The 26,402-nt window shown below is 41.2% G+C and overlaps 4 protein-coding genes across 12 annotated transcripts; 3 read left to right on the forward strand and 1 right to left on the reverse strand.

Moving 5' to 3' along the window:
- The first annotated feature begins 2,538 nt into the window (after positions 1-2,538).
- On the forward strand, positions 2,539-8,564 carry spsb1 (splA/ryanodine receptor domain and SOCS box containing 1). 6 transcript variants are annotated; one of them, XM_067240710.1, is made up of 5 exons: positions 2,540-2,646; positions 3,795-3,994; positions 5,483-5,545; positions 5,638-6,369; positions 7,022-8,564. In XM_067240710.1, the coding sequence occupies exons 4-5, from the start codon at positions 5,676-5,678 to the stop codon at positions 7,147-7,149; spliced, it is 822 nt and encodes a 273-aa protein (XP_067096811.1). In that variant the 5' UTR covers positions 2,540-2,646; positions 3,795-3,994; positions 5,483-5,545; positions 5,638-5,675; the 3' UTR covers positions 7,150-8,564. The 6 variants fall into 6 exon arrangements, with proteins under 6 accessions (XP_067096809.1, XP_067096807.1, XP_067096811.1 ...); XM_067240712.1 differs by having other exon boundaries at positions 2,547-2,646; positions 3,854-3,994; XM_067240709.1 differs by having other exon boundaries at positions 2,552-2,646; positions 3,781-3,994.
- A 2,161-nt stretch (positions 8,565-10,725) lies between these two features.
- Positions 10,726-18,042, forward strand: slc25a33 (solute carrier family 25 member 33). The gene is made up of 7 exons (XM_067240514.1): positions 10,726-10,874; positions 12,953-13,126; positions 14,485-14,562; positions 15,882-15,982; positions 16,186-16,252; positions 16,788-17,068; positions 17,156-18,042. Exons 1-7 carry the CDS (start codon positions 10,834-10,836, stop codon positions 17,356-17,358), a joined length of 945 nt encoding a protein of 314 aa, XP_067096615.1. The 5' UTR covers positions 10,726-10,833; the 3' UTR covers positions 17,359-18,042.
- Positions 18,043-18,764: 722 nt separating this feature from the next.
- LOC136945752 (uncharacterized) lies at positions 18,765-21,645 on the reverse strand. Of its 2 annotated transcripts, XM_067239769.1 has the most exons (15): positions 21,511-21,645; positions 21,178-21,297; positions 20,867-20,928; positions 20,676-20,735; positions 20,502-20,582; positions 20,315-20,392; positions 20,175-20,219; positions 20,022-20,093; positions 19,823-19,900; positions 19,643-19,729; positions 19,432-19,470; positions 19,251-19,322; positions 19,126-19,158; positions 18,970-19,031; positions 18,765-18,852 (listed from the first exon to the last, which is right to left on the reverse strand). In XM_067239769.1, exons 3-14 carry the CDS (start codon positions 20,907-20,909, stop codon positions 18,979-18,981), a joined length of 741 nt encoding a protein of 246 aa, XP_067095870.1. In that variant the 5' UTR covers positions 20,910-20,928; positions 21,178-21,297; positions 21,511-21,645; the 3' UTR covers positions 18,765-18,852; positions 18,970-18,978. The 2 variants fall into 2 exon arrangements, with proteins under 2 accessions (XP_067095870.1, XP_067095869.1); XM_067239768.1 differs by lacking the exon at positions 21,178-21,297 and having other exon boundaries at positions 21,511-21,625.
- Positions 21,646-21,794: 149 nt separating this feature from the next.
- Positions 21,795-26,399, forward strand: si:ch211-150o23.3 (uncharacterized). Of its 3 annotated transcripts, none has more exons than XR_010876857.1 (9): positions 21,795-22,815; positions 23,054-23,092; positions 23,207-23,518; positions 23,998-24,306; positions 24,522-24,836; positions 25,169-25,318; positions 25,413-25,481; positions 25,629-25,665; positions 25,764-26,399. XR_010876857.1 is itself a non-coding variant. In XM_067239767.1 (9 exons), exons 2-8 carry the CDS (start codon positions 22,782-22,784, stop codon positions 25,448-25,450), a joined length of 1,197 nt encoding a protein of 398 aa, XP_067095868.1. In that variant the 5' UTR covers positions 21,795-22,144; positions 22,690-22,781; the 3' UTR covers positions 25,451-25,481; positions 25,629-26,397. The 3 variants fall into 3 exon arrangements, 2 of the variants coding, with proteins under 2 accessions (XP_067095868.1, XP_067095867.1); XM_067239767.1 differs by having other exon boundaries at positions 21,795-22,144; positions 22,690-22,815; positions 25,629-26,397; XM_067239766.1 differs by having other exon boundaries at positions 25,629-26,397.
- Positions 26,400-26,402: the final 3 nt, after the last annotated feature.

The following is a 26,402-nucleotide window of genomic DNA, read 5'->3' on the forward strand; positions in this document are numbered from 1 at the left end:
TCCCCCCTCCCATGGGCACCCCCTCTGGAGGTATGTAGCCTCAGAGCTGATTGCCTCTGTTTTAGCAGCAATGCACCATTCAAGTCTGCAGGCAACTTGACAAATGAGCAGCGATCGTAGCATAGGGGTGTTTGTACTGCACCACCCACCCCATCCTACTTCATCCCGACCCGCAGTGGTTATACCTTTGCTGAGTCTAAGCCTCCCCCCTCACGCACACACACACACACACACACACACACACACACTCCTGCTCTCCCGTCTTCCTCACTTACTCACTCACTCCTTATCTTCCACACTCTGGGACAACTCACAGACATAACTGCAAGTGCACACAGGTAGACACACAACTGTACTGTACCTTGGCATTCTAACTCTCTCTTTGAAGCACACACATTTCTCTAAAGAACTCCCACTTTACTAGAGTACACGTCCGTGTTTTAAAAATCCATTCTGACCATCAGGAGTAAGTAGAGTAGAGCAGTTTGCTCTACTATAAGCACTAGTAACATCAGAAAGGTGTGGGGTGTTTCAAAGAGGTGTGGGAGCATGCACACAGGGTGCTGTGAAAAACCCAGCCACTATCTTCTGTGTCAAAAATACACTGGAGGCAAACCAGAAGTGAGTCAGCCATTTACCATGGAAGCCTCTGACTGTTGCTAACCTAGGAACCTATACAAAAGACAATCAAAGATGGATCTTAGAGTATTCCCTATAGGCAAGTGTTGGCCTGTACCAACCTTGTGCAGGGACAGCATCCACCCTCTGGTTTAAGCAAGATTTTGCACCTGGGAACAATAAATAGAAGGAGCTGAGTGTATGTCCAAAGCAGCCCGTCATCATTCACCTTGGCTTTTGTGGCTGTGACTTGTCTGCATGCTGCCAGCCACATGTGCTGTCCAACAGAGGCAGATCACTCTGTGATCTGTGGAGTGGGGACGTCCTATCGATCCTGCTGAAATGATGGTTTTTAAAAGGCAGGCAGTAAGCATGTCTTAACTCCACCCACAGCGTGTGGGTCGCCATAGCCTGGCCAGAGATATCACCCTCCTCAGCACTTTGCACCCTGGCCCAAAAGGAAAATGGAATTTTTTCTCTCAGACAGCTGAGCAGAGGGTAATTCAAGTCATTGAGCTATGCTCTTTGCTAGAGATGTAAAATGAGCCATATTACCTTCAGACACGATGCTCGGTGGACAAATAAGGTCATTTGCGTGCTAGGGTATGGTTGTCACAGTAATATAAAGAGGATTGTTTGTATGAAATATTAGCTGAGAGAATTTGTATCCTTTAATCATTGAATCAAAAGTATTTAATTTGTTGGTAAGGCAAGAGGTTTCTGTGGAATCTTCAGCAGAGTAGACCCTATGCCTCTTCATGGAAAGCAATGGGGAGGTTTGGTTTATCCAAATAGTTGTTGTCCTATGCCACTTTTGTTGGTGTGTTCTCATGTCTAGTGACTGTAATTCTAGACTAAGGTTTGAGAACATCTAAACAAGAATGTATACTAAATTCAATTCAGTGTCAATCAGAAACGAAAATGTATTCGGATGAATGTGTAGGATACAGCCACTAGATGGCAACAGATTAACACGATATCACACTGTGGCACGCCACTGTTTCAGGAGGACGCTGGTACACTCTTTTCACTGACTCATCAGGACATACACTCGCTTGTATGCAGAGATATAAATTCAATGGGATGACATCAGACCTGCTATAGTTGATTTATAAAGGATGAAAGCGATTCATCTCGATTGACCCTCTACCATCACTTTTTTTTTTCTTTACCTCTGAGTGAATTCAGTTCTACCAGGATGGCTTTACTTTACAGGACGTTCTGCCTGGGAGTGAGCACTAGAGTGGCAGGGGATGTTCAACTCGTCACTTCCCATCCAGGGATGCATCCTTCTGACATCAGTTGAGATACTTTAATTATGTCCAATTATGTTATGGTGAATCTGGGTCAAATTACTAGTCAAACTTTAGGGCCTAAATTTTAAACTATTTTCTTTAATATTAATTTTTGCAAAAGGTTAAATAAATCTTTTTCTCTCAATATTTAAAAATAACAAATTTCCGAAAACACCTGTACAGCGTACATTTACGTTGCAAAACCAAAGTCCAATTTGTTATTTAAATCATAATCTACACATTGTGCTGAAAACATTTATAATTTTTTTTACATTTCGTAACCCTCATCAATTTGGATGCCCCAATCCAATAGTAAAGTTTAAAAAGGGTTCATCAATATACTTCTTGGTCAGGAAGTAATTACTAAGAATGCAACGTTTGTGAAAAGTCAAGTTACTCATAACGAGCGTCAAATTATATCAACCCGTGCTCTCCAAGTCATCAACACAAGTCCTTAACATAACGACCATTGTATACTCCATTAGGCTATATAGTAGGCTATTTCTACGGTCAAGACGTCCAAGGGAGGTCCTAATCTAGTGCAGCAGCTGGGAGCTATTTACCACGTGACTGGATAGATGTTACAGCAGCCATCATTTTACCTAATTCATGTTCAACCCAAAAGAGGAAAGAGGAGGGATGAAACGAACAGACATGGAGTAGGCCGGGAATGAGAAGTCACATATTAATATTCTATCTGTTATTTTATTGTTTTCATAAGACTCTTGCCAAGGTGAGTTTGATATCCGCCTATGATATATACGGTGCCTTTTAGCGTGGATTTTCGAGTTTGTTCATGGTTTTCTATGTTCATTATTATGTTCGAGATGGCTATAAAATGTTGCTTGTTGCAGTACAGAATTTGTAAAACACACATTTTAGCTGAAATGTAATCATAATTATCGCTGGAATGTTAGGAGATTGTGTTTTTGTGCCGCGCCTGTGTGTGGCTAAAATGTTAGCGATGTACTTCCTGTGTAACAAAGTAGCCATACGCGGAACGATTGCATAGCCTTCAATGTTACAAGTCAACATTGATTGTTGTTGGCGCGTGCTGACCGAATGTTCGCGCATGGACTCATCCTGGCTACGCTAGGCTACGCTATACCCACAGGATTCTACCACAGTAACTACAAGCGAAAGTGGTTAGGTTAATAACTACATTTAGTACCCGTAAATGAGGTCGAAAATATGTAGGCTGTTATGCCAAAAAGGTTGGCAATGCAGATTTTAATCTGGTCTAATTGGTCCAATTGCATGCAGGTGGTCCTGACAACGCTACTGAAGTAATCTGTCTTTAGAACCATGGTAACTCTTAAAATGCTTTATACCTTGATCTACTCATGCCAGCTTTAATTTTACTACTTAGAATTTCAGTGGAATTCTTCAAATTAATTAAAAAGTGGCTAAATGGGTAGTCTCGATGGGAGTATAGTTGTCCATTGAAAACTCCATGACAAACTCCATGACAAAAACAATCTAGTGAATCACACATTACCAAGGTGTGGGTTGAATTAACAGTAGGGGTGTAACAATATATCGTGAAACAATATCACAATACAACATTTTTACAATATGTATCGTAGTTATGGCAATATTTTTACAATGTGACGTCCGTTTGATCCTATTGGTTGAGCTACCAGTGCGTGTCCTACTCTGCACCTGCGTCATGCGTGCATTCATTGCATTCACTGAAATGAACTGAGTTAACTAAATTGTATGTACAACAAAGAACATCTATTAATTGAATTCCAGTTTCATTTAAAATGTTGTTCAAAATATCGTGATACGTATTGTATCGTACACCCAGTATCGTGATACGTGTTGTATTGTGAGCTGAGTGTATCGTTACACCCCTAATTAACAGGTTTTTATTACAAGTATAAAATGTGAGATTTTGCAGAAGACAAGTGGTGCTTCAGCTCAGCTAATCTACCAAGGCCTCTCCGGCATTTCAATCAGCTCACTACCTAGGGGCCCGCGAACCCCCAACTGGCTGTCGGATGCCTGCCCAAATACCGCGACACAAGCCCCTGCTACCTTTCCAAGGATTGAAGCGACAAAGGATCAAATTCTTAGAGGTTGTGACTGTTTCTGAACATTGTTTACTATGAATGTTGAGGATGTGTAGTTATCAGCAGTGGACTGAGGGGGAAATGGTTACATTTCAACAGTGTCAAAGTTTCAAAGTGTACAAATGAACATGTTTCACTCTCCCTGAAGGCTGGACAGGCATTGAAAAAGAGATTGTTTACATTCAGAGGCTGACCACCCGCTGCTTGCTTTTCCTTCCTTCCCGTTTTGTCATCACTGAGGAGACATGACCCATTTAAACGGTTGTTTACTTGCATTAGAAAAAGAGCCAAAACACTTCTCAATGAACTCTTGTCTACAATTTAATTAGAGGGGCCTTCCCAGCAGCCAGTTTTTCAACGTATCACAGTTCCCTGAATGGCATTGCAACAGATGTACGCTAACTGTAGGGTTTTCCTTTTCTTTTTTCATTATGACATGATAAAGAATCAATTGTGAGTGTCAGAGCACACAACGTGCAAAGGGCGTGCAGGTATTGATGGCTTTTGAGTCAGTCTTAATCTGGTTGCGTTATAAAATGCAGTCACATTGTCACAGATGTAGTGTATAGTTTGTTCTCATCAGACATACGGCGCCAACTCTTGAGGTCTACAGCCGTATCCACTGCCAGTTTGACAGTTTGTGGTCCAGTCTTTGCCACCAATGTTTCCCTTGAAAACACTGCCATAGCATGTTTTATATTTTTAAGCCAGACATTTTATTATTGCGTTTCCTGTATCTTCTGACTAGACAACTATGTAATAGGAAATGGCTGGATTTTTTTTGACCATATTGTCTATTTTTGGAAATGGTGGGTTTTTGGTTTGACTAGCTGGCGAACATGGTGTATAGCACAACAGTGTGGGCATTTTTGTATTTTGTTTTTAAGGATAACTGGCTAGACGGTGTGAATCATAAAGGCTTCGTCATGACTGAAACAATGTGTAAGATTTTGAACTCACTGCTCTTGTTTGCTGTGAAAAGTTGATTGTCAATGTCAGTTTAAGGTTGTGTTGCATTTGACAGTGACATCTTCCTTCCCAAGTACTGCTCAATATTCTTTTACACACACTATCTATATAGATATATGCAGTGGCTGATTAAGTTAACTTGTTTTGATCAGAACAGCGTTCTTTTAATTTCATTGCTCATTTTCAGGAAGTCTCAATCTTGTATTACCCTGGGATCACATGGATGTGAAACCACTCAAGTGTTTTGAATAACAGACAGTGAAGGTCTCTTGTGGGTTAACACCAACCATTATGAAATACAAACATGCACTGTAGCATCTGCACACTGTACTCTATGTACCTTTGTGTTCTCATCAGATGAGGTCATGGTGAAGATTTCAGGGCCATTAACCCACTGAACCAAATATTCCCCTGTATTGGTGCCACGGTGTCTTTTGATGCCTTTTGAAGGTCTTCTTCTTATACAAGTAGTGTATGTGTGTAATGATTAACGTTTTCTTCTCATCTTTTGTCTAATCTCTCTAGGTGGGCTAAACCAACACCTAGCCTGACCCCTGTTTCTTGGCAACTAGTGACGCCGGGACCAAAGTCAGTCCCATGATTGGGTAAACGGGTGGTGGGAGGTAGAGAGCAAAGGGGCACAAATTGATTTGTTCCCCTCCCTTTTTCTTCGTTTTGAGGAGGTGGAGAGGAGGGTGCTGGTCTAACCACCCGGAGCATGGGGCAGAAAGTCCCAGGCGGCATTAAAACCATCGACATGCGGGATCCAGCGTTTCGGCCCCTAAAGCTGGAGCTGCAGGCCCTGGACCACACCAAGCCGTCCCGGCTGGACCTGCTGCTGGACATGCCCCAGGTCAACCAGGAAGCCCAGGTGGAGCACTCATGGAACAATGACGACCGCTCCCTCAACATCTTCGTCAAGGACGACAACAAGCTGGTGTTCCACCGTCATCCCGTGGCCCAGAGCACAGACGCCATCCGGGGTCGGGTGGGCTACACCCGGGGACTGCACGTCTGGGAGATCAGCTGGGCCATGCGTCAGCGGGGCACGCATGCTGTGGTTGGCGTGGCAACGGGTGAAGCTCCACTGCACTCTGTAGGCTACACAGCCCTGATAGGGAACAACCATGAGTCCTGGGGCTGGGACCTGGGGAGGAATAAACTATTCCATGACGGCAAGAACCAGACAGGGAAAACCTACCCAGCCTTCCTGGAGTCAGACGAGACCTTCATAGTGCCTGACTCCTTCTTGGTAGTGTTGGACATGGACGAGGGGACTCTTAGTTACATTGTGGACGGACAGTATCTAGGAGTTGCTTTTCGAGGACTGAAGGGCAGGAAACTGTATCCTGTCGTTAGTGCAGTGTGGGGACACTGTGAAATCCGAATCCGGTACATAAATGGACTAGATCGTAAGTACCAGCCACACTGACATCTCTGCCTGCCTGTACTGTGTCCTAATCCTTCATTCTTCTGCCGCCCTCAAGGGAAGCTTGAGTAACAGTGGCTGCACGTTGGCCACGGCAGTCATTTTATAACTAGGTCATGGACCCGGTTTCAGTGTTTATTGATGCAATGAACATGGGTGTGACGCCCAAGGATTGGTTTAATGAGAACCTGCCGATTTGAGGTTACCCCAGAGCACCAAAGTACAGTTTGCCAAACCCCTTGTCCAACTATTATGCAAACCTGCCAAGACCACACCTGGTAAAGGTGCAATTACATAATTTGTTTAATCTTCTTAACCTATGGCCCAGAGACCGCAGGAATTGAACATGGTGTAGCGTAACCTTGCTGTACATTAGTTAGGAGTGTATGTGTCAGGGCCATAACACTTCTTCATCCTGATGTCACATGGGGATTGGGGTAGCTTGACACAATTTAGAAATTTCTGTTTCAGCTTGGACATTTGTTATATGAGGGAAAGGACGAAACACTCCCCGCCCTCTAACAGCCCAGATGAACCAATACCTGAAATGTCTCTAAAACCCTATAAATGGATCGTAAATGACACAGTTGTTGGTGAGTTTTGTAAGTGACAGTGTTTGTGTCCTCTGCCCACAGCTGAGCCCCTCCCGTTGATGGACCTCTGCAGGCGCTCTGTGAGGGTGGCTCTGGGGAGGGAGCGCCTGGGAGAAATCCATGGCCTTCCCCTACCAGCTTCCCTCAAGAACTACCTACTCTACCAATGACCTCTTGCCGCCACGTGTAACGACACTGCACACACCCCAGTGTTGCCCCTCTTCGTTGTCTCTCTCTGGGAGGGGGGGGCGGGGGGCCTCCAGAACTGACTCGGGGTTCACTCGGAACTAAGGGCTGTTATAACCTAAATCCCTGAGCACACCCAGGTTGGATGGGGTTACTGGTGTCTTAGTTTTAAAAATAATGATCCTGTTTTTATGGCTTACTACAATCATATAAGTGGGACTTGCGTGTGTGATGGGCTGAAAACTATGCAGATACTGACCAGATGGTGACGGGCCTTTTGGCCAGTCCTCTTCCAGTCTCTTCAGTGAATTGAGTTTGATGGTACCTCTGCTTTAACCCAGACCTCTATACGGAAATTTTAATAATATGATGGCTGCGTAAATAATATCCTGTTAGTTAGAATATTTTCTATTGACATGCTAGTCTCTGGCAGAGATTAGTCGGGGTATGTCAGCATTGTTTCTGATCACAGGGTGGCGCTGTTCTCCTTTTAAACTGTACATTTCCACTTGGTGAAATGTTCAAAATCAGATTTTTTTTTTTCTTTTTTTTTGTCGTTCTGTCTTTTTAGAAGATTTTCCAGAATACGTCAGGTTACTGTTCACAACCCACTCACTGCTAGGATATGGTGTTTGGCTAATCTATGTTGAATCTATAGCTCTCTGTATATGCTGCACAGTTTTGGGGTTTCCTGGACAGAGTATCTGACTTCTGTTTGTCACAGTAAAACTCAAGTGTTGGTACCTTAGTGCAGAGAGGTTATAGTTCTCCCTATCAGGTTTTCTCTGCAATATTTAAAGTGCCTGTTTCTATACTGTTTCGGCACCCTAGACTGTGAACACAATGCCATTACCCAAGAGCTGTTTATTAACAAAGTACAAAAAGAAATGTTGTGGTCATTTGTAGCATGCAAACAGCAGGAGTTTTTTTTAATTTTTTTTTATTATTGGCCAAGCAATACAATTATTGTACAAAAGTCTTTGAACATGTTCATTGTTGTCCCTCTTTGCTTTTGGCATATATACAGGACGGTAGTGGTTATTAAATATTAATTTGGGAGCTGTAAAAGCAGGTCTGATATGCTGCCTTTTTAAATAGGTAACCTATTTCTTTGTTTTTGTGTGAATGCATTGTAATATACAGTGCATTGATCATCCTTACCAGCCCATCCACTTTGGGAGGGGGGGGGGGGGGTCGGGTCAACAAGATATGGCAAAATACCCATCAATACATTTTTATAGTAGTATTTTTAAATGTGCAGATGTACTCCTTGTTTGTCATTGGGCAAAGCATGAATAAGCTGTACAACACACTTGCTCACCCTAGCTTGCAGTTTCTCATTTTGTTTGTATTCCTTGATGTAGATTGTAACTACCTAGTAAAAGTTGATCATAAATTATGTTGTGCATCAACTCTACTTTCTTTTCTCTTGGATTGGGAAGGTGCTGGACATGGAAAGTTAATACTACTTGGGCAAACAAAAAACAGCTTTCATAAGCGCATGAAGAAAATGTTTAATCTTGCCAGACTGTTGCTTACTCATGTTGACAGGTAAAGCCAACGTGCTGATCAGTAATTCTCCTGGCTCAATAAGGAAATCCAATGCTTCTACCACTAAGTTTCAGAGTTAGACTAACCTGGGGGGAATTCCAGAAAGCAGGTTGATGACATACCCGGATGCGGAAGATATCTTGTCACTGATTTGCTTCCATAGCATCATGTTTTGAATTTTAAAAGGCATTGAATACTTAATATTTACATTTCAACACCACCGAATTTGTTAGTTTTGAATTCACCTATTTAAAATTGAAATATGAATTTTTTTGTCATGTAAAAAAAAAAAGAATCTGATCCAAAAATTCAAGGTTCGAAAATTCAGATAACAAAAAAAAAATCGAGATGGCAACATCCGGGATACCAAGGATAGGTAAGGCAATCAAGCCTGAATGCAATCGAAGCATCTCACTTCTCCGAGAAGGGTCCAACGGCAGACCTCTCTCCTCAGGCCCCTCTCATCCAGGTGTAGCTGTAGGCAGTCATACATGCAGATCAGTCATACAATCACTGCCTGGCTGGGGTCTTAAGAGGGAGGCCTCGGTCTGAGGTATCCTGAATGTTGCAATCTGAATTTTTGGGGGATCTGAATTTCACTATTCCAATTTCAGCAGCCTGAATTTTGTTCTATTTGAACTTCTGAAGCTTGAATTTTTTTTTGTGATCTGAATTTTACTGTTTGAATTTAAGCAACCTGAATTTCCGAACCTAGAATTTGGAATCTGATTTATTTATTTTTACAATGAAATAAATTAATATTTCAATTTGAAAGAGGTTAAATTCAAAACCAACACATTCGGTGGTGTTTAAATTTCAATATTAAGTATTCAATGCCTTTTTAAATTCAAAACATTGCGACATTTGTGTTAAAGTTCAGTACGGTGATTTTATGCCATGAATGGGGCTGTGACGAGTCTTATTTCTGGAAGGCTCAACCGCGGTTAGCACGGTGTAGTCAAAATTCATACCGGTATATTTCTATACCGTCCACCCCTATTACCTGTTAAGTTCTCTCTCCAGCTGACGCACAGCAATGTTATTGTATCAGCTGGATAGTTAACTTGCATGTCGCATAACCTGATTTCTGGAATTACCCCCAGGACTAAGAAAATATAATTTTTTTGGGATGTTTTGACACACAGCTACATGTGGTCACTGTACACATTTACAGAAACTACCTGGTCACTTTTTATCAGTAGGTTAAACCCATACAGATATGTGTGAATGAGCCCTAGTCACTGTTACTTCAAGATACACACCTCCACTTCCTATTGGCTGTGAGTCCATAACACCATGTGAGATGCCACTGGGAGAAGTAATGGTGTCATGTTTACCCATAGTTGACGCTGTTCGCCTCTATTTTCTAGGTAATGTGAGCTGGCTGTTGAATAAAAAAGGTGATGGTGTGTTTAAACAATATGAAAACTAAAGTATTTACAGGACACACAGAACCAGTGTTACCAGTATGTTCTTAGTCCAGCAGCCCAGTGCCACTAACATCATGAATACATTTTAATACTGTTAAACTAGCTGTTCAGGTTAACATTCTGACATGCCGTCTATTCAACATGATCTGAAATAATGGTTGTATTTAATAAGGGACCTGTCCAGATTCTTCCAAATGTTAACTTATTCCCTCCTCAGAAAAAAGTCTGAGATTACTATAAAAGACATCTGATGTCAATTTTTTATTAATATACTTGTTTAGAATATTTTTTAAGTGTCTGTTTATTGTTTATAAAGTCACCTAGATTTTGGCCTGCCCATTTATTTGTATACAACTGGCCTAGGGAAGATTTGTCCTCTTTCCCATGTTCAATAAATATATAATTTGGGCCTTCTAGAAAAAGAAAAAAAAGCCACTGTACATTGTATTATATTCCTTTAACTATACCTGTGTTGTTCTGATCCAACAATTGAGAGGTTATATCCTGCTTACGTCATGAACAACACCCCTGACCAGCCCCCATGACGCTTGTGTTTTCTATGCAAACTGCGCAGGACTGACTGGGAAAGCATAAACCCGGACACCGGCTGCGACTGAGCAGGCCAGCTGTTTCAGTTTGCCTTACTTACATTGAGAGGTACAAAAGGAGTATGGTCAAAGATTAAAAATGGTGCAAAAAGACACACTTTTGCATCTCTTCGCAGGGGGGTAAGTGTTTTTTTGTTAATTCTAAGAATAACGTTAAGCAGTATGCAGAAGGTCCTCCTACCAGAATGTATTTATCGTAGGCTATATCGGCTCACTATTTGCGCGAGTGAAACGTGTTCGTGTCGTGGAACAAAATTGTATAGCTAGGTAGCTAGCTATATCTTGTTAAAACATTCCGTTTTCAACTTGAGTTATCTGTTAGTGATGCTAAACTTTCAGACAGGCTTCTTAAATAACTAGCTACATGTAGCTAGACAGCTACAGTAAGGCTAAAATACTACCGGCCGGTGTCTTAAAACTAGCACAGCTAAGCTAGCTAACTAGCGTAGTTTAAACTACAAGTGATCTAGAGATAACTGTTTTCTACATTACACAGACATAGGATGCGAGATAGTCAATCGGCTGCGTGGGTGCTTAGTACTCTGCCTTGACGACTACGGCCAGCTATTGCTAGCTAGCGTAGCGAGCTAACGTTGCTAAATGTGACTAGCTCGTGAGTCAGTGACAGTTGAACAGTTTACCATTAATTTAAACACAAATAACTAGTATGTTATGACACGATTGTTGAGCAATAAATATGAACATGTTTCACCTGAAGCTATTGGTCCTTTATCTTGCCAGGGTCCTGAGCTGTCTGGCAAGTGGCGGATTCTGTTCGTAGTCTGACCTTAGAATATGTCCTCAGGGCAGTGTTGCATAATATGATCCTCCAAAGTCTGCACTAGCCTGCCTTTCGTAGCTTAGCATGTATTAGCATCAATAAGTATCAATTTAACGTGTTGGCTGGCATTTTTCCATTTTGTTTAGATACACTTATGTCAGCTAGACTAACCAGGTGTATACAGTCATTGTTGGAATGCTGCTTCAGCATTCCAAGTATTGTTCTTTGAATCTTTATTCAACTTCTTCTATTTATTCCAAGATACTTCAGCTCTTAGCGTTGTTAGATGATGCAGTTCAGTTTCCACACTGCCTCTTTTGTGTGACTCACACATTTCTTGACATTCATTTCAGCTTGCGGGTATTTTCTCACTTCTGTATTTTCTGCAATTTAAGAAAAATAATTTCAGCATTCAGAATCAGAAAGGGATTTATTAGCCATGAAAGTTTGCACAGACAAGGAATTTGCTTTGGCAGGAAGGTGCATAAAATAAACATATACCAAAAATTTAAATATGTGGACTAACTATACTAAGGGTACATAAGTGGGATTAGAGTAGAATTAAATATACAATAAAATATAAATTGCCGTAAAAAATTCCAACGCATTTTCAGCAGGAAATGCCTTTCTAGTTTAATATGATATTCCTCATTATGATTGGGCGTAAAAACGTAGCCAACAACAATTGTCCTAGAATCTTAACTCGGAAACATTTAAAATGTAGATTATTTGTTATGAAATGTTAAATTACACAACTAGCTCACTTGACTGCAAACTACTTTCTTTTTCCATGGCAAAACTGGTCAGACTACATGCAAAGTTGCCTAACCAAATTCTTGTCCCTAGTTTGCCTGTTTTTATACCCCACTGGGTAGCTTAAGCTTGTAAATGAAGATCTAGCCTTAACCTGTCCACTACAGGACATTGTCCTCCAGACCTTCTAAAGGGACACTTAGGCTAAGCTGCCTTTACCTTGTACTAAGCTTGTCTCTTGCAAGGCAGACTGTTTAAAGTCCCCATTTAAGGCCTGTAGAGCAAAATAAGATTGCCCCACTGTCCCTTTTTAACAGTTATCTTATGAACCTTCTGACCTTGAGGGAGAGGTGTGGATTCACTGAATTACAAACTTTTGACAGAGGAATTTACTGTCTTTTATAAGAGCATAGAACATGGCCTAGGCTTTAGTTCACAAAAAAATAAATAATAATAATGTTCTGTGTTAAATAACATGCATGGAGTGCTGAAATTTGAGTCACATTGTTAATACCGGATTTCTCGAGTATTCAAAGTGTTATTATTATTATTTTTTTTTAATTTTACTTTTTAACCAACACATACTGAAATTGTTCTAGGAGGGGGGCGGTCATTTTGTGTGTGCCTTCTGATGATTAAACTGAGCATAAACGGTGTTTTCCAGATGTAGTGGCACGGTGGGAGCAATTATGACCTGCCCCCTGGAGGTGCTGAAAACCCGGTTGCAGTCCTCGGGTCTTTCGCTTAGGCCAGTCTTCCAGGTCCAGCTGGGCACCCTCAGTGGCGCTGGAGTCATCCGACCAGGGACGGTCACCCCAGGCCTGCTGCAGGTCTTACGGTAAGCTGGATCCTGTTGCTGGTATTGCTGTGTGCTGACACACATGACAATCTTGAATGTTAAACCTACCATGTTGACTTGGGGAAGGGAAACCAAAAAGATCTGTCAGTTCTAGATTGCCTGTGTGTGTGTTGATAGTGCTGTCACAGTGGCTAGTTGCCAAGGAGCCTGCTAATGTATCCAAACCCAGATGTGTGGTCATGGCAATGTTGCCATAGGGATGTTGTTGTTTTTGCTCATGGCCAGATGTGGCTGCACAGCAGGCTGAATAAACAATGTGTTTCTATCTGTACAGTGGTATTTAACAGGTCCCCTCCTAGTCTGACCAGAGACCCTTCACCCCTCCACCCTGCTCACATCTACCCAACCATACCCTGCCATCCCTCACCCGTGTCACCCACTTGAATTCAGGCACCTATTGAGTTGTCTGCCCCTCTCCTGAGGCCTGTTTCGGGGAGGTGGTTACCACAGCACCACTGCGTGCAGAAATGAACACGTGGGAAAAGATGTGCCTGTGATGTCGTTGCCACAGTCTCATATTACTCACCTCAAGGCCTGCTGGGGCCATTTCCCTAAACCGGTTTGGACTGGACTCGGATGAGCGATTTGGAGATCATAAACTTGCGATGTAACCGCTTCCTTGATAGATTTATTTTTCTTTGAATTTCGGGATGTTGCAATTAAAATGTTAAGCCTAGTTTTAAAGACTGCTTAATCTTTCATCCATCACCCCCTGAGGTTATTTAATTTCCCTATGAGGCTCAGGAATAGGTTAACCCTTTAATCCTGGTTTTTCCAGTGATCATTTCTGCATTTTCTTTGACAATGAGTCAATAGGAAACCATTTTGGTATCACAATACCATATTGGCTTTTGACACCCAGGCACCATTGAAACCCTTTTGCATTTCTTTTCTACAATGGGTGTTAAGTGATAGAGATGTGCAAACAGTTACAGGTGTACTTTATAGAGCTTAACTTGCGCATTAGTTATCAACTCCCCCCAGCCCTGTTAGTGTGTTTTGTGGAATAAAGGTCAGTCTGGTTATAATTTTAAGGAGTGACGATGTACCCTGTTTGTCAGCCCACCAGGGGAGACAGGGTTCATGGTGCACTCCTTCTAAAATGTACACAGCAGAGGCCTGTTCATAACAAATGCCTATGAACATGGTGGAGAGTGTCACAGGGCAATGTTGGTTTTACTCAAAAGCTAGTGATCATTTACGCATGTACGTTTAGCCTCAGTTAAGTTGACATAAGCTCAGTTGTTCGATACAAGGTTCAGGAATAATCAAATAGATGTGTTCAGTTAACCTGTGGGTGTGTTTTTAAATCACAGTATATTTGTTTTCTGTTCCAGGTCAATTCTAGAAAAAGAGGGACCAAGATCTCTTTTCCGTGGCCTGGGGCCCAATCTAGTTGGTGTTGCTCCTTCACGGTAATTTATACTATTGAACATTGTCTGCATTTGGAAAGGGTGATTTTTGGCCAATGTAACACCATGTTGATACTGATGGGCTACTTGATCAGAATCCACCGTTAGCTCCATTTCCCCTTCAAGCTTTGAGAGAAGGGACCCAAAACTGGAACCTTTCTTAACCCTTGTGTTATCTTCGGGTCATTCTGACCCATCAGTCATTGTGACCCACCGTCGTATTGCGACAAATTTACCTCATACAAAAACAAAGGGAAGCATTTTCTTTTAACTGTCGGGCTGTCTCAGACCCCCCACATTTGGAATGGTTAAAAGAAAATTATTTTTATTTGTTTTTGTATTGGGTAAACACAACAATGGTTCGTTATGAACCTTTGGGTCATGTGACCCGAAGGCAGCACGAGGGTTAAAATGCAAGGAACGAGTCAGGTGGCTGAGCGGTTAGAGAATCAGACTAGTAATCAGAAGGTCGCTGCCGTGTCAAATGACGTTGTGTCCTTGGGCAAGGCACTTCACCCTACTTGCCTCGGGGGAATGTCCCTGTATTTACTGTAAGTCGCTCTGGATAAGAGCGTCTGCTAAATGACTAAATGTAAATGTCTGCTTTATCAGTGTAGCATTGTTGAGAAACCATGCATGCAACCGTCACAATATTTTAAGATGTCAATGTAACCAAGGGAGCAGGGAAGTTGAAGCATTCATGGTGAGAATGCCAACAATGGGGCTAAAACGGTGTCATCAAAACAGACCGTAATACCAGTTTCAGAAAAAATGCTAGATAGTGCATTGCACATTTATCTTTGAGCTGATAAGATTTTCCTTTTAATTCATTACGTTTGTATCTTTCATGCATGATTATCTTGGGTCCAGGCCTTGGTGTACTGTACTGTTAAGAAACACTCACAGTAAACCAGTGGCCTAATGGATATGCATATCCAAAGAATAAATGAGTGGTTATTGAAAGAAACACCCTTTTGGTCAGAGACTTGGCTGCTCCATTGCCCAACTTTCAAAGGCCCACTTTCAGAATAGGTCCAGAGGCCTCTCTCTCTCTCTCCCAGTGCTTATTCAGCTCATTCTGGTGCTCTGACACGGGTTGTTCCAGAAGCATAACGGAGAGAGAGGGCGAGGGCAGGCAGTCGTGAACCGACTGCTCTGAACAGACTGTAATGATTCACTGCAGCAGCCATGTGATGATTACATAAACACACTGTGCCGTTTTCAAAACGCTCCCTTGTTAAAGACGCATGCCTAACTAAGGTTTAGGATTATATTTAGCTAGATTCTTTAGCAGATTTTAATGTACCCTCTTTGATTTCCAGAGCTATCTATTTTGCTGCCTACAAGAAGTCAAAAGAGACATTCAATGGCATCTTTGTTCCTAACAGTGGGGTGGTGCACATGTCTTCGGCAGGGTTTGCAGGTGAGTGTTTATTGCATACAACGTCAGGTTAGCACACAATTACTCCACGTGCAGGTTGAAGAGAAGAATGACAAGGCTCCCAACACCTGTCTTTTGTACCAAATGAAATCATAAAGCTACAATCTCAGCATATGCTGCTCCTGTCAGAAAACGATTTTTTTCCCATGTGGTAACATGACCCCTCTATTTCTTTCATGTTTTAGCCTTTGTTACAAACTCTCTTATGAACCCCATCTGGATGGTCAAGACCAGGATGCAGTTGGAAAAAAAGTGTGTACAAACTTATTTCACTTGTTACTTTTTATGAGACTGTAATTCCAGCGTGTGTGTGTTCAGGAGTTTTACTTCTGAGGAGTCCTAGGTGGGTCTAGGTAGTGTTTTATTGTCACCACATTCAATTCTGTGATTTAACCTTTGACAGGGACAGGGAAAGTCCTTGGCGGTGCGCATGATCTAGCATGTGACCGTCCATAAATACCCATGCTGACGCAGCCTGGTGCATTGAGAGGAAGAGTCTATATTTACTCAGCTAAGAGCACATGAGCAATCGTATGAATGAGGTCACGTATGGTTCTATATGAGAAACAAAATATTTTACCTGTTAGTTGTCATACATTGGGTTTAACCAGTTTAAAAACTCTAAATTAGTATTTTAGATTAAGTAAATATTGGTTTAACTAAGTGGGTTAAAACCCAAAAATGCTGTCATTTGAAGGTTCGTCCAGAGATCGCAAAAGTACAGTTTGAAAAAAAAATTAAAAGCGTATTTGGATCCTAAAATTACATTCTTTGCCCTCCCCCTCAGAGCACGAGGAGAGAAGAAGATGAATGCAATGCAGTGTGCCCGCTACGTTTACAGAACAGAGGGGATCCGGGGCTTCTACCGAGGCCTTACCGCGTCCTACGCCGGGATCTCGGAAACGATGATCTGCTTCCTCATCTATGAGACGCTGAAGAAACACCTAACTGAGCGTCGCTTCACATCCCCAAACAGTGACACAGAGAAAGGAGCATCAGTCTTCCTGGGTCTGATGATGGCTGCTGCTGTTTCAAAGGGCTGTGCATCCTGCATAGCCTACCCCCACGGTAAGCACTGATAGGATGTGCTATCCTATATGTAATGAATTGACGAATAGTATATCTAATTTCTACTGTTCCTCTGCATCTTTTCAGAGGTAATTCGGACAAGACTGCGAGAAGAAGGCAGCAAGTACAAGTATTTCTTCCAGACGGGGAGGTTGGTAGCAGTAGAGGAAGGCTACGCTGCTTTTTACAGAGGACTCATTCCACAGCTCATCAGACAGATACCCAACACAGCCATTGTGCTCTCCACCTATGAACTCATCATCCACTTGCTGGGGGAGTCTCCTAAATAAAGACATGGTGGGAAATGAATGGGGTCACCAAAGATACAGGATACCACTGGTACATTTGGGCAAAAAGACAATTGCAGCTCAAACATTTTTTTTTGACAGGCTGCTAGAGAATAATTTATCTTGAGGAATTTGAAGCAGGTATGGTTATCCCAAGACCTGAAACCTATTTGAATTTTACTGGAAGCATGTTATTAGAAAATGTTGATAATGCTCAAGAATTGCGTTACCGCAGGAAAACTCCATATCTCCAGGACTTTGTTTTTGCTATCCCACAAGAATAAAGGTAATCTGCATAGAGTACTGTTAAGTTAACTAAATTATTATAAGTATTATTTTTATTGTTACAGTCATTGTCTGTTCTTACTCTTATCAATGGTTAATGTAACAAAGATCCATCACTTGGCAGGTTCTTTCCTTTTTTTACTTGGAGGGAAAAGATTAGGTATGTACAGAATTTTCCTTTCAAGCTTACAAACACAGACCATTATGATAGTTCAGTTTATTGATTAGCACATGGTGGTGATTCAAAAGTTTTATTTTAGTTATTTTTAATATTTCCATGAATTATACAGGTTTATCTGTATATTTAGTTTGTTTGAGAATAGGCACATTTTTCAATATAATGACAAGGAAAAATGCTTATTTGACCAGTGGCTAAATAAAACTGCATCAACAGGTATTTTATTAATTGTTAGAAAATCTGAATTATTTTGCTACAGTATTGTGTGTGTGTGTGTGTGTGTGTGGGGGGGGGGGGGGGTGTCGATCACTTGGCTTCTGCATGGTTTTGATATAATATTTGCTTAGGAAAACGGGGATAATGCTCTACACATGCAAAATTGTATTTGCATGAACATTTACATCACTTTGGCATCCATTTAATTCACCATGTGTCATGACATTTCATTACATTAGTCCCAAAGAAGATTGTATTTTGATAAACAAGTAACATTTGGTTAGATATATAATAACAAATGCATTGCCTTTTTAAATGTTGAACGTTTGAGGGGTGAGGATTAAAAAGTGCAGAGATAAGAGATTATCATTATAATATCTGCAGAAGTCATTTTCGAGCCTTTTTATACAAATTGGCTTTGAGTGACTGATTTAAGGAAGAAGTTTAAAATCAACTTTCAACTATACACCAAGTCAGCAGTGTGTTATCTATGAACACAATAAATTGCACTAAATGCAGGCAACCTCCCTACTTTCAATTTCTTAAACATGCTGATATCCATGAGTTTACATTAGAACTGTTTAATGTTAACTAAACACTAGGTGTAGTTAGCAATAGGTGAAACAACAGTTGGGCTGCTGACAATGACAGCTAACTAGTATTACCGTAAGCTATGATAATAAAACCAATTAAACATAACTGCATTTAAGAAAGGTCACACAATTTCAAATTAATGCTCATGGTTAAGAAGAGAAATTTATTGGTATTCTCCATCATACCCAGGTTCTGCATGATCTCATCACAGATCTTCAAACCTACTGGTTAGAAAAAAAACAGTATACATAATTTAAGATTGAAATTCAAGCTTAAACTAGAAATTTAAGTAGGCAGTAAAATTAATACTATTACAATTTTATCATTTGAAAGCTTATTACCTTGTAAAGTCAGCAGTTAGCTGTTGCCAAAATTACTTTGTGGAATGAACATATCATGTAGTCTGGAATTAAAATCATATGGAGAATGTATTTTGTTTAATTCACGTCAGATGTAGCGCAATTAAATTCCTGGGTGAATGCTTTGTTAATCTATACCTTTGTACTGTTGTCTTCTTGTAGATGATGATGCTAGATCAACCCAGACAAATACAATATGAAATTCTCCCACACTGATCAATATTTCATCTTTAATTCAATAGTTTAAATCCCTCATTACTCACCCAAAAATGTATCAATAAATTCTTTACAGTAGTTCCAGTTCTCATAAGGTTTGCTGACGCATGTGACATATCCTGCAACAAATGATGGAAGATAATCTTTAATAACAGATGTATCGTGTCACCTGAACAGATTCATCTGTTTAAAGGAACAGAAATGTTTGCAGTAGATGAGTTAACTTACTTATTGTATTCTGTCGCATTTCTCTTTCTGCAATGATTTCTGTTGGGTGGGGTTAAAACTGAATTCAGTGATGTGATAATCCATTAATATCAGTCTAAATAAGATGTATATACATACACATATGTATATATATGTACATCCATCATTAAATACATTCACATGGAACATCTGTTACAGAGAATGTCTATACCCAGTATAGCCCATCTCTTACTTAGCTCCTTGAAGTACTTATCATCGAGATGATCAGTGCAATTCACAAAGCCTCTCAGAGATTGAGTAAGCCAGCAGGAAACATATGCTGAAAGGAAAAACAGTAATATTTTGTAATAAAAGGATGTAAAGTAATATTCTCCCTTCCTAGAAAATGTAACTGAAATCCAGTGATTGAAACCTCCATGACTGATGAGGAGTTTAGATGCAGCATTGATGAGTGGCTGGGCAACATCTAGAAGTCTGTTCCCAAAACACACTGCAAGATATAAAGTGAATACACATTTTCTAGCTGTAAATGTTTCTTAGTCAACCTTGAAATTAAAAACAGCAATGTTTTCTCAACTACTCAAATACTTGACTACTAAATGTTTCATTACCTAGGTGTTTGGCTTGGTCTGTTTCAACCCAGCAGTGAAGAAATGAGTCAGTGATTTCAGTAATAAATGTGTCTATGGTGAGAGAGAGACCTTGGTTACACACACACCTCATGTTTTCTATGATATTGTATTTATTTCAAATGAGCTAAATACCTGCATACTGATTCACAAATAATGAAGATTGGGGATACAGTGACTCTGGATGGGAGAAACACAAAGAAAAGTTGTTATATTACCTATATACTGTATTCAAATGTTTAAGCAGAACAGTCTCACTTCCCACATCATCTCACCTAACTGAGGCATGATTGGTTCCAGAAGCTCTTTGATACAGATGTTGGCAATTCTTTTACACTTCTGTACAACACATCCTAATACAAAAACAAAAAGGGATTAACGAGTTTGCTAGTGTGTAAAGGATATAAAAGGCTACTTTGGATGACACTGAATATGTCATAGATGTCCTGTCATGGGGATCACCTTTCAGATTCCTTGTAAGAGATTTTCCGTGTGTGTTTCGGCAGGCCTTGATTCCTCTGACACATCGCAGGTTAATACAGTCTAAAAGATCAAACAAAGTTATGTATAACAAATGACATGAAATGGACATTGGTTGCAAATAGAGGCAGTCTTTTGTCTGAGAAATGAGTTTACCAGATACTTCTGAGTGGAGGCTGGGGAACTCTATTGTCCCACAAACACTTAAATCCAGAGCTGCACAACAAGAAATAGCCTCATTACAGGTGAACACATTTGACGTTGTTTGAAAGTTTCAGTTTCAATAGTCTGACTGTTTAAAACTGTGACACGTATGCTTATATTTTATAAAAGCAGTTTTTCCCCACCACAGAGTAGAAGGAGAACAGCTGTTATGGCCTCACTCTTCATTGTGCTGCAATATTTCAACCTGTTTGTGATGACAGATAATCTAATTAATATGGAACTTAAGCCTAATAGATAGTTTAAACACAACATTTAGGAAAATGTTAGACCCGAAGAACGTAACCTTCAGACAACCTTTGGTGTATCAATGATAAGGCAATTCCCAGAGTCCCAGATTAAACAGGTGAAAGAAAGTCCCACACATTGAATGTCAACATATTACATACACTAATAATGTACATGAAGATTGAATGCCAACACAAAAAAATCCTACCTGATTTTCAGCTTGTGCCGTTGAAACCATAGACATATATATATGTCTTGAATGTGTTGAAACAAGCCTAAAGCTTTTGGTTTCAGTTTTGAGTTGTCATGCCACCCAGCATGCAAATGACTGAAAATAGGAAGGGTTCTCATTTGAATAGAATCAAATATAGTTTTCCCAGAGGTATTCTAATCAACAACGAAACATTTTTAGGCACAATTACAACATACACAGTCGATTGTAATTTAAATACAGGACAAGTAATCAAATGTGTATAGTGAAGATGGTGCAGAGATATTGAGGGTTGTCTAGTGATGTGAGATGACAGACATGAAAACAAACATTAATCTGTTTCTTCTGTTGGTCCTCTTCTTTTCTCGCTTGTGTGATCTGCATGAGATTCAGACCGATTCTGTGCCGAGTTAAGTGTTCGTTGTACCCTCAAGTATGTGACGTCCTTGAAAACAGTGAAGAAAACAAATGGGAGTTTTATTGGACTTCTTGGACAAAAGGCCTTCCAACTGCAGACAAGTGTGCAATAAAGCAAAGTCCAGAGAGGCAGATTGAGACAGACAGACAGACAGACAGACAGACAGACAGAGAGAGAGAGAGAGAGAGAGGGGCAGCTTTTAGTCAGTGTTCATTTTACCAGGATACCTTGATCAGCTACATGGACATGTTTTTTAACGACAGTGGACATCAGCATCGATTGAGTAGGTAACTGACAAGACTTCAAATGTAAACTGAGAATGACAGGTAAAAAAAATTATACTTCAGACGCAGCCATCATACTTTGGCTTGTGAGTGACCTCTGTCGGTGCTCAGTGGCCGCTCATCTGAAAAAAACATTGCGGAAGGAATGGTGACGTGAAAGTGCGACGAGTCGTGGACATGTCTCGGTTGTATATTTTAGTAAACAGAACACTTTGCGATTGAATCCATCACTTGCCGTACAGTGAAGTGTTTGGTGACGAGGGTGAATACTCTACATATTTGTTCATTTGTGTCTCCGTTCATCTCATTGGTGTATAATACAGCACAGATCATCATCCTGTTGTGTTATTGGCTGCTACCCTAGCCATGTTGACGGTGCTATGCTAGCTAGCTTAGCTAGCTGATGTTAGCGGAGTTTGCCAGCAGCAGTCAAGTTGCCTGGGAAATTGTCTGAAATAGTAGCCAACTAGCTACACTAGTATTAACGATATGCGATGTTTGTAATTTTCTTAAACCTATATGGTGTTGCTGACATATGAAGTACCCATAGATATTTGTCCACTGTGTGGTAAAGGAGTTGGACGAAAGAGGTTAGTTACCAGGTTAGGCTAGTAGTAAAAGCAATAGCGACAAACTCTGACACTCAGCGGCTGAAGGAATTTTTTATCACGTGCGTCTGCTGTGTGCGATTGCTTTATGAATTGAACGCCCCAAAAAGGGATGCGTTTTGGTACCTTCTCGGCTAAGTAGTTGGTTAAATGCCAAACTAGCCAAAGGTCTATCAAGGTTTCATGTTTCAAATTTGAGTCAATTGAAGTGTTGACAGACCCCGAAAACCGCATTGAGGTACCAACGTCAACCAGCGTCCTGTCTTGCGGTCAAATGGGACGGTGACGAAAATGCTGAAGATTCTTCTTATCCTATCAACATTAGGTCAGTGTTCATCATGGAAAATTCTAAACTTTTATATACCATAAATCGTATACTAGGTTTGATTAGATTCAGTTAGATCCACCTTTTGCTAAATGTGAGCACTGTGTAAGGCTAGCATGCTTCTAATAAAATACTTAAAATAAACTTGTAAGTTTATCTTGCTGCTTGAGTGCATTAGAGACAGTAGCCTCCAAAAATAATCTGCATTAATTCTTTGATTATATGCCCCAACACAAAGCCTGCATCAATGTCACATTGGATGGAGTCAATGCTGCTGGTGAGTTTGGGACTGTTTGGGATGTTTTAATTGTTTGGGATAACTATTTGAAATCTCACCATTGCTGAACTAAGCACAGTCTGTGTGTTGCTCACTTTTTTTTTTCTTCTGCAGATGGGATGCCTATCCGTCTAGCCAACGGGTACGACGAGTGTTCAGGGAGAGTGGAGATTCTTTATCAAAACCAGTGGTGGACAGTGTGTGACCATGGTTGGGACTTGAGGGTGTCTGATGTGGTGTGCCTGGAGCTGGGCTGTGGGCTGGCTGAGCTTGCCCTGCGTGGCTCTGCGTTTGGCCCGGGCAGTGGAGAAATATGGCAAGGACTTGTCCAGTGTTCAGGTCACGAGGCAAGCCTAAATCACTGTTCCAGCATCTTCCAGTCCTCTCTCTGCACCCATGGCAACACCGCAGGGGTGAAGTGCTCAGGTGAGAGGCTTGAGTGGCTCTCTACTAATCTCTGTTTGGCAGAGCTCTTCATTTGCATTTCACTAAGAAACACAGGCTTGGACTCGCATGCTGCATTTGATTAACGCTGTGCTTCTAAAATGCCCTTTCTCAATCATAGATATAATTTATTACACGTTATTGATGTTTAGGTAACACCATGTGCACAGTTAGAATCAGAATCGAGTTTAATTGCCAAGTAAGTGTTTTTACACAGTGAATTTACTGTGGTGGGCAGGTGCATGTACAGTAAACGTACAATAAACATATAGATTACTGAATACATATAAAAAAAACAGACATACAACACACAATAGCAGCAATAAAATATTTGAACAAATGAATCACTTTATATCTTCCTAAGAATATAACATAGAATATATGGATCATTGTACGCTATATTTAGCTATCCCCAGATGATGATGTGCACTGACAGTAAGTGTGTCGTGTAATCCTGGCAGGCGCACTCCTGATGCCCAACCTGTCACTGCTGTCTCCACACACCGTGTTCTCCGCTGGGGAGGCGGTTCGATTCAGCTGCGCCGTCCTGCGAGGACACCATGTCAGCGACTTCCACCTGTTCAAGAAGGGCGCAGCCACCCCGCTGGTGACTCAGAGGGTGGACTCCAGCCAGATCCAGGCCGAACTGACGCTGTCAGACGTGGAGACGCTCCACCAGGGCAGCTACAGCTGCGTCTACAGGATCAAGGGAACTTCCCCCTCTCAGCTACTCAGCTCCCCGCCTAGCAACTATGTCAACATCACCGTGGGTGAGTCACACGTGTGCCTTCACATTACCTACGCGTTCTCCTGTGTCTGAACTGGAGTTAACCCAATGTCATTGATTTGCAATTACGGACACAAACAGTGAAAATTGAAAGATGTAAACGTTTGATTTTCTTTTGTTCTGGAATTGTGACGGACCCTGGGCATCAAATCCATTTTGGAATTAATCTCTCCTTGGTTTTTTAATTTCCCCCTTCAGTGGAGCTCCTCACCCCTCACCACTGGTATAACACCTCGATCGAGGCTCCAGCAGGCTCTGTCATTAGAGGCCACAATTTCAGTATCACCTGCTCCACCCAGCCGCAGTACCCAGGGGGATCATTCCAACTGCGCCTCATCCGTTCCAATGGGACGGTGCGTCAGTCTCTGCCTGCCCTCAGCCCCTCGGTCACCTTCACCTTTCCCAGCGCCCAGAGCTCCAACGAGGGCTACTACTACTGCCTGTACCGGGTGCAGCTGGGGGGGCGCACTTTTGTCTCCCGGGAGAGCCAACCCCTGCCTATATCTGTTAGAGGTGAGGCTAAATACCTGGAGAATGAGCCCTGGATCTGTGTTAACTGTACATTTGTGTATCTAATAATTAAAAACATTTCAAAGGGTGTTTCTGAGCACAATTGTTGACACTGCCACATACAGAACAGTGATAAAAGACCCTCCAGAATGCTTGTTGTGATTGAAGAGTACATGACTGATGTTGTGTCCTTGGGCAAGGCACTTCACCCTACTTGCCTCGAGGGGAATGTCCCTGTACTTACTGTAAGTCGCTCTGGATAAGAGCGTCTGCTAAATGACTAAATGTAAATGATTGATCTTCCTTGTAACCGTGAAGCGTTCCTCTGTACCCAGACCCAGACCCAGTGATGAGCCCCATGGTGATCAGCTGGCTAGTGTCTGCTCTGACGTTTGTGGTGGCCTTGGTGATCATCATCATTGTGGCTAGAATGCTATGCAAGAGGGAGAAAAAGCCCTCTGAACTAGAGAGAGAGACCAGAACTTGTGAGTGTTATTCATCCACACTCAGCACATGCTCACGTTCTGATTAGGCATTCGTGTCAAAACTTTTCTAATTGAATGCAATTTTGGTCCCTAGGTGTGGATAACACGTATGTTGCCTTAGCAATAAAATGATGGGATGCGCAGACATCATCGATTCCCAAAGGTATGGAAATAATGTCAAGGTACTTTGAGTCTGTGTGCATCTGCTGTTCTTATATGTATACACTGGCTAGTTGCTGTGCTTCTAATTGAAGTAAATTGTGTGTTCAAGCTTTAAGTCGGCTTTCTTGTTCTGTTAAACAACCACCAGGAGCCCTCAGAACTGGTTCTGAACCCAGCGGGGATTGGTGAGGAAATTAAGTACCAAAGCACCTTACTTAGTCGCTCACCATCTTGCTATTAGGTCTTTCATTAGAACTTGACAACACTAGTTATATATTTGTAGGTATTTCAGGACACCATCAACAACACTACTCCTAAAGACAAGAACTGTAAACAGCATTTGCCTTTTAGCACCAGTTTCTTAATTAGCATCAGCAACCGGACAAGACTGGACATTGTTGACCAAGCACTGTAACTTTAAGTAAAAATTAAGTGTTAAATTATATGAGACTGGCATTTAGTGAAAACCATTTATTGACTCAAGTCAGCTCTGGACTGTCCACCCAGGCTCGCTAACAGGGTGATACTTGTGTTCCGATAGCTTGACTGTCACAAACTGGTTTTTCTCAGGTCTCTTTGTGAATAGCCTGTAAACAGTATTTATTAGTTATTCCCTTTTTTGTATTTATGACAACACTATTGGGATGCATCTCTATGTGCAACAATAGTATACATGGCAGATGGAACAAATGTTTTGTATATTTTTGCAGTAGACAACATGCATCTAGCTGATAAGTACAATGCCCTGTCTGTTTGTAGTTACCATGTTTGTCTTTTATTATTTAGAGTTTGTTGGATAGGATTTTATATTTCACTTGGTTATGAACTATACATGTAAAATCCACTTGTAGTGATGTAATGTTTAGTTTACACAGCTAAAAACAAATTTCAAATAAAAGAAACACCTCAAAGCTGTTCTTCA

This window comes from Osmerus mordax, chromosome 7, assembly GCF_038355195.1.
Source record: "Osmerus mordax isolate fOsmMor3 chromosome 7, fOsmMor3.pri, whole genome shotgun sequence".
In the NCBI taxonomy this organism is placed as follows: Eukaryota; Metazoa; Chordata; class Actinopteri; order Osmeriformes; family Osmeridae; genus Osmerus; species Osmerus mordax.

Excerpts from the sequence above, each read along its gene's own strand:
- spsb1 (XM_067240706.1), top strand. The coding sequence starts at position 5,676 with ATGGGGCAGAAAGTCCCAGGCGGCATTAAAACCATCGACATGCGGGAT. Across the intron at positions 6,370-7,021 it reads GTACATAAATGGACTAGATC|CTGAGCCCCTCCCGTTGATG; the intron begins GTAAGTACCAGC and ends CTCTGCCCACAG.
- slc25a33 (XM_067240514.1), top strand. The coding sequence starts at position 10,834 with ATGGTGCAAAAAGACACACTTTTGCATCTCTTCGCAGGGGG. Across the intron at positions 13,127-14,484 it reads GGCCTGCTGCAGGTCTTACG|GTCAATTCTAGAAAAAGAGG; the intron begins GTAAGCTGGATC and ends TTTCTGTTCCAG. Across the intron at positions 17,069-17,155 it reads CTGCATAGCCTACCCCCACG|AGGTAATTCGGACAAGACTG; the intron begins GTAAGCACTGAT and ends GCATCTTTTCAG.
- LOC136945752 (XM_067239768.1), bottom strand. Across the intron at positions 20,583-20,675 it reads CCTCCACTCAGAAGTATCTG|ACTGTATTAACCTGCGATGT; the intron begins GTAAACTCATTT and ends TTGATCTTTTAG. Across the intron at positions 20,393-20,501 it reads TCTTACAAGGAATCTGAAAG|GATGTGTTGTACAGAAGTGT; the intron begins GTGATCCCCATG and ends TTTTTGTATTAG.
- si:ch211-150o23.3 (XM_067239766.1), top strand. The coding sequence starts at position 22,782 with ATGCTGAAGATTCTTCTTATCCTATCAACATTAG. Across the intron at positions 23,093-23,206 it reads GGATGGAGTCAATGCTGCTG|ATGGGATGCCTATCCGTCTA; the intron begins GTGAGTTTGGGA and ends TTTCTTCTGCAG. Across the intron at positions 23,519-23,997 it reads CGCAGGGGTGAAGTGCTCAG|GCGCACTCCTGATGCCCAAC; the intron begins GTGAGAGGCTTG and ends TAATCCTGGCAG.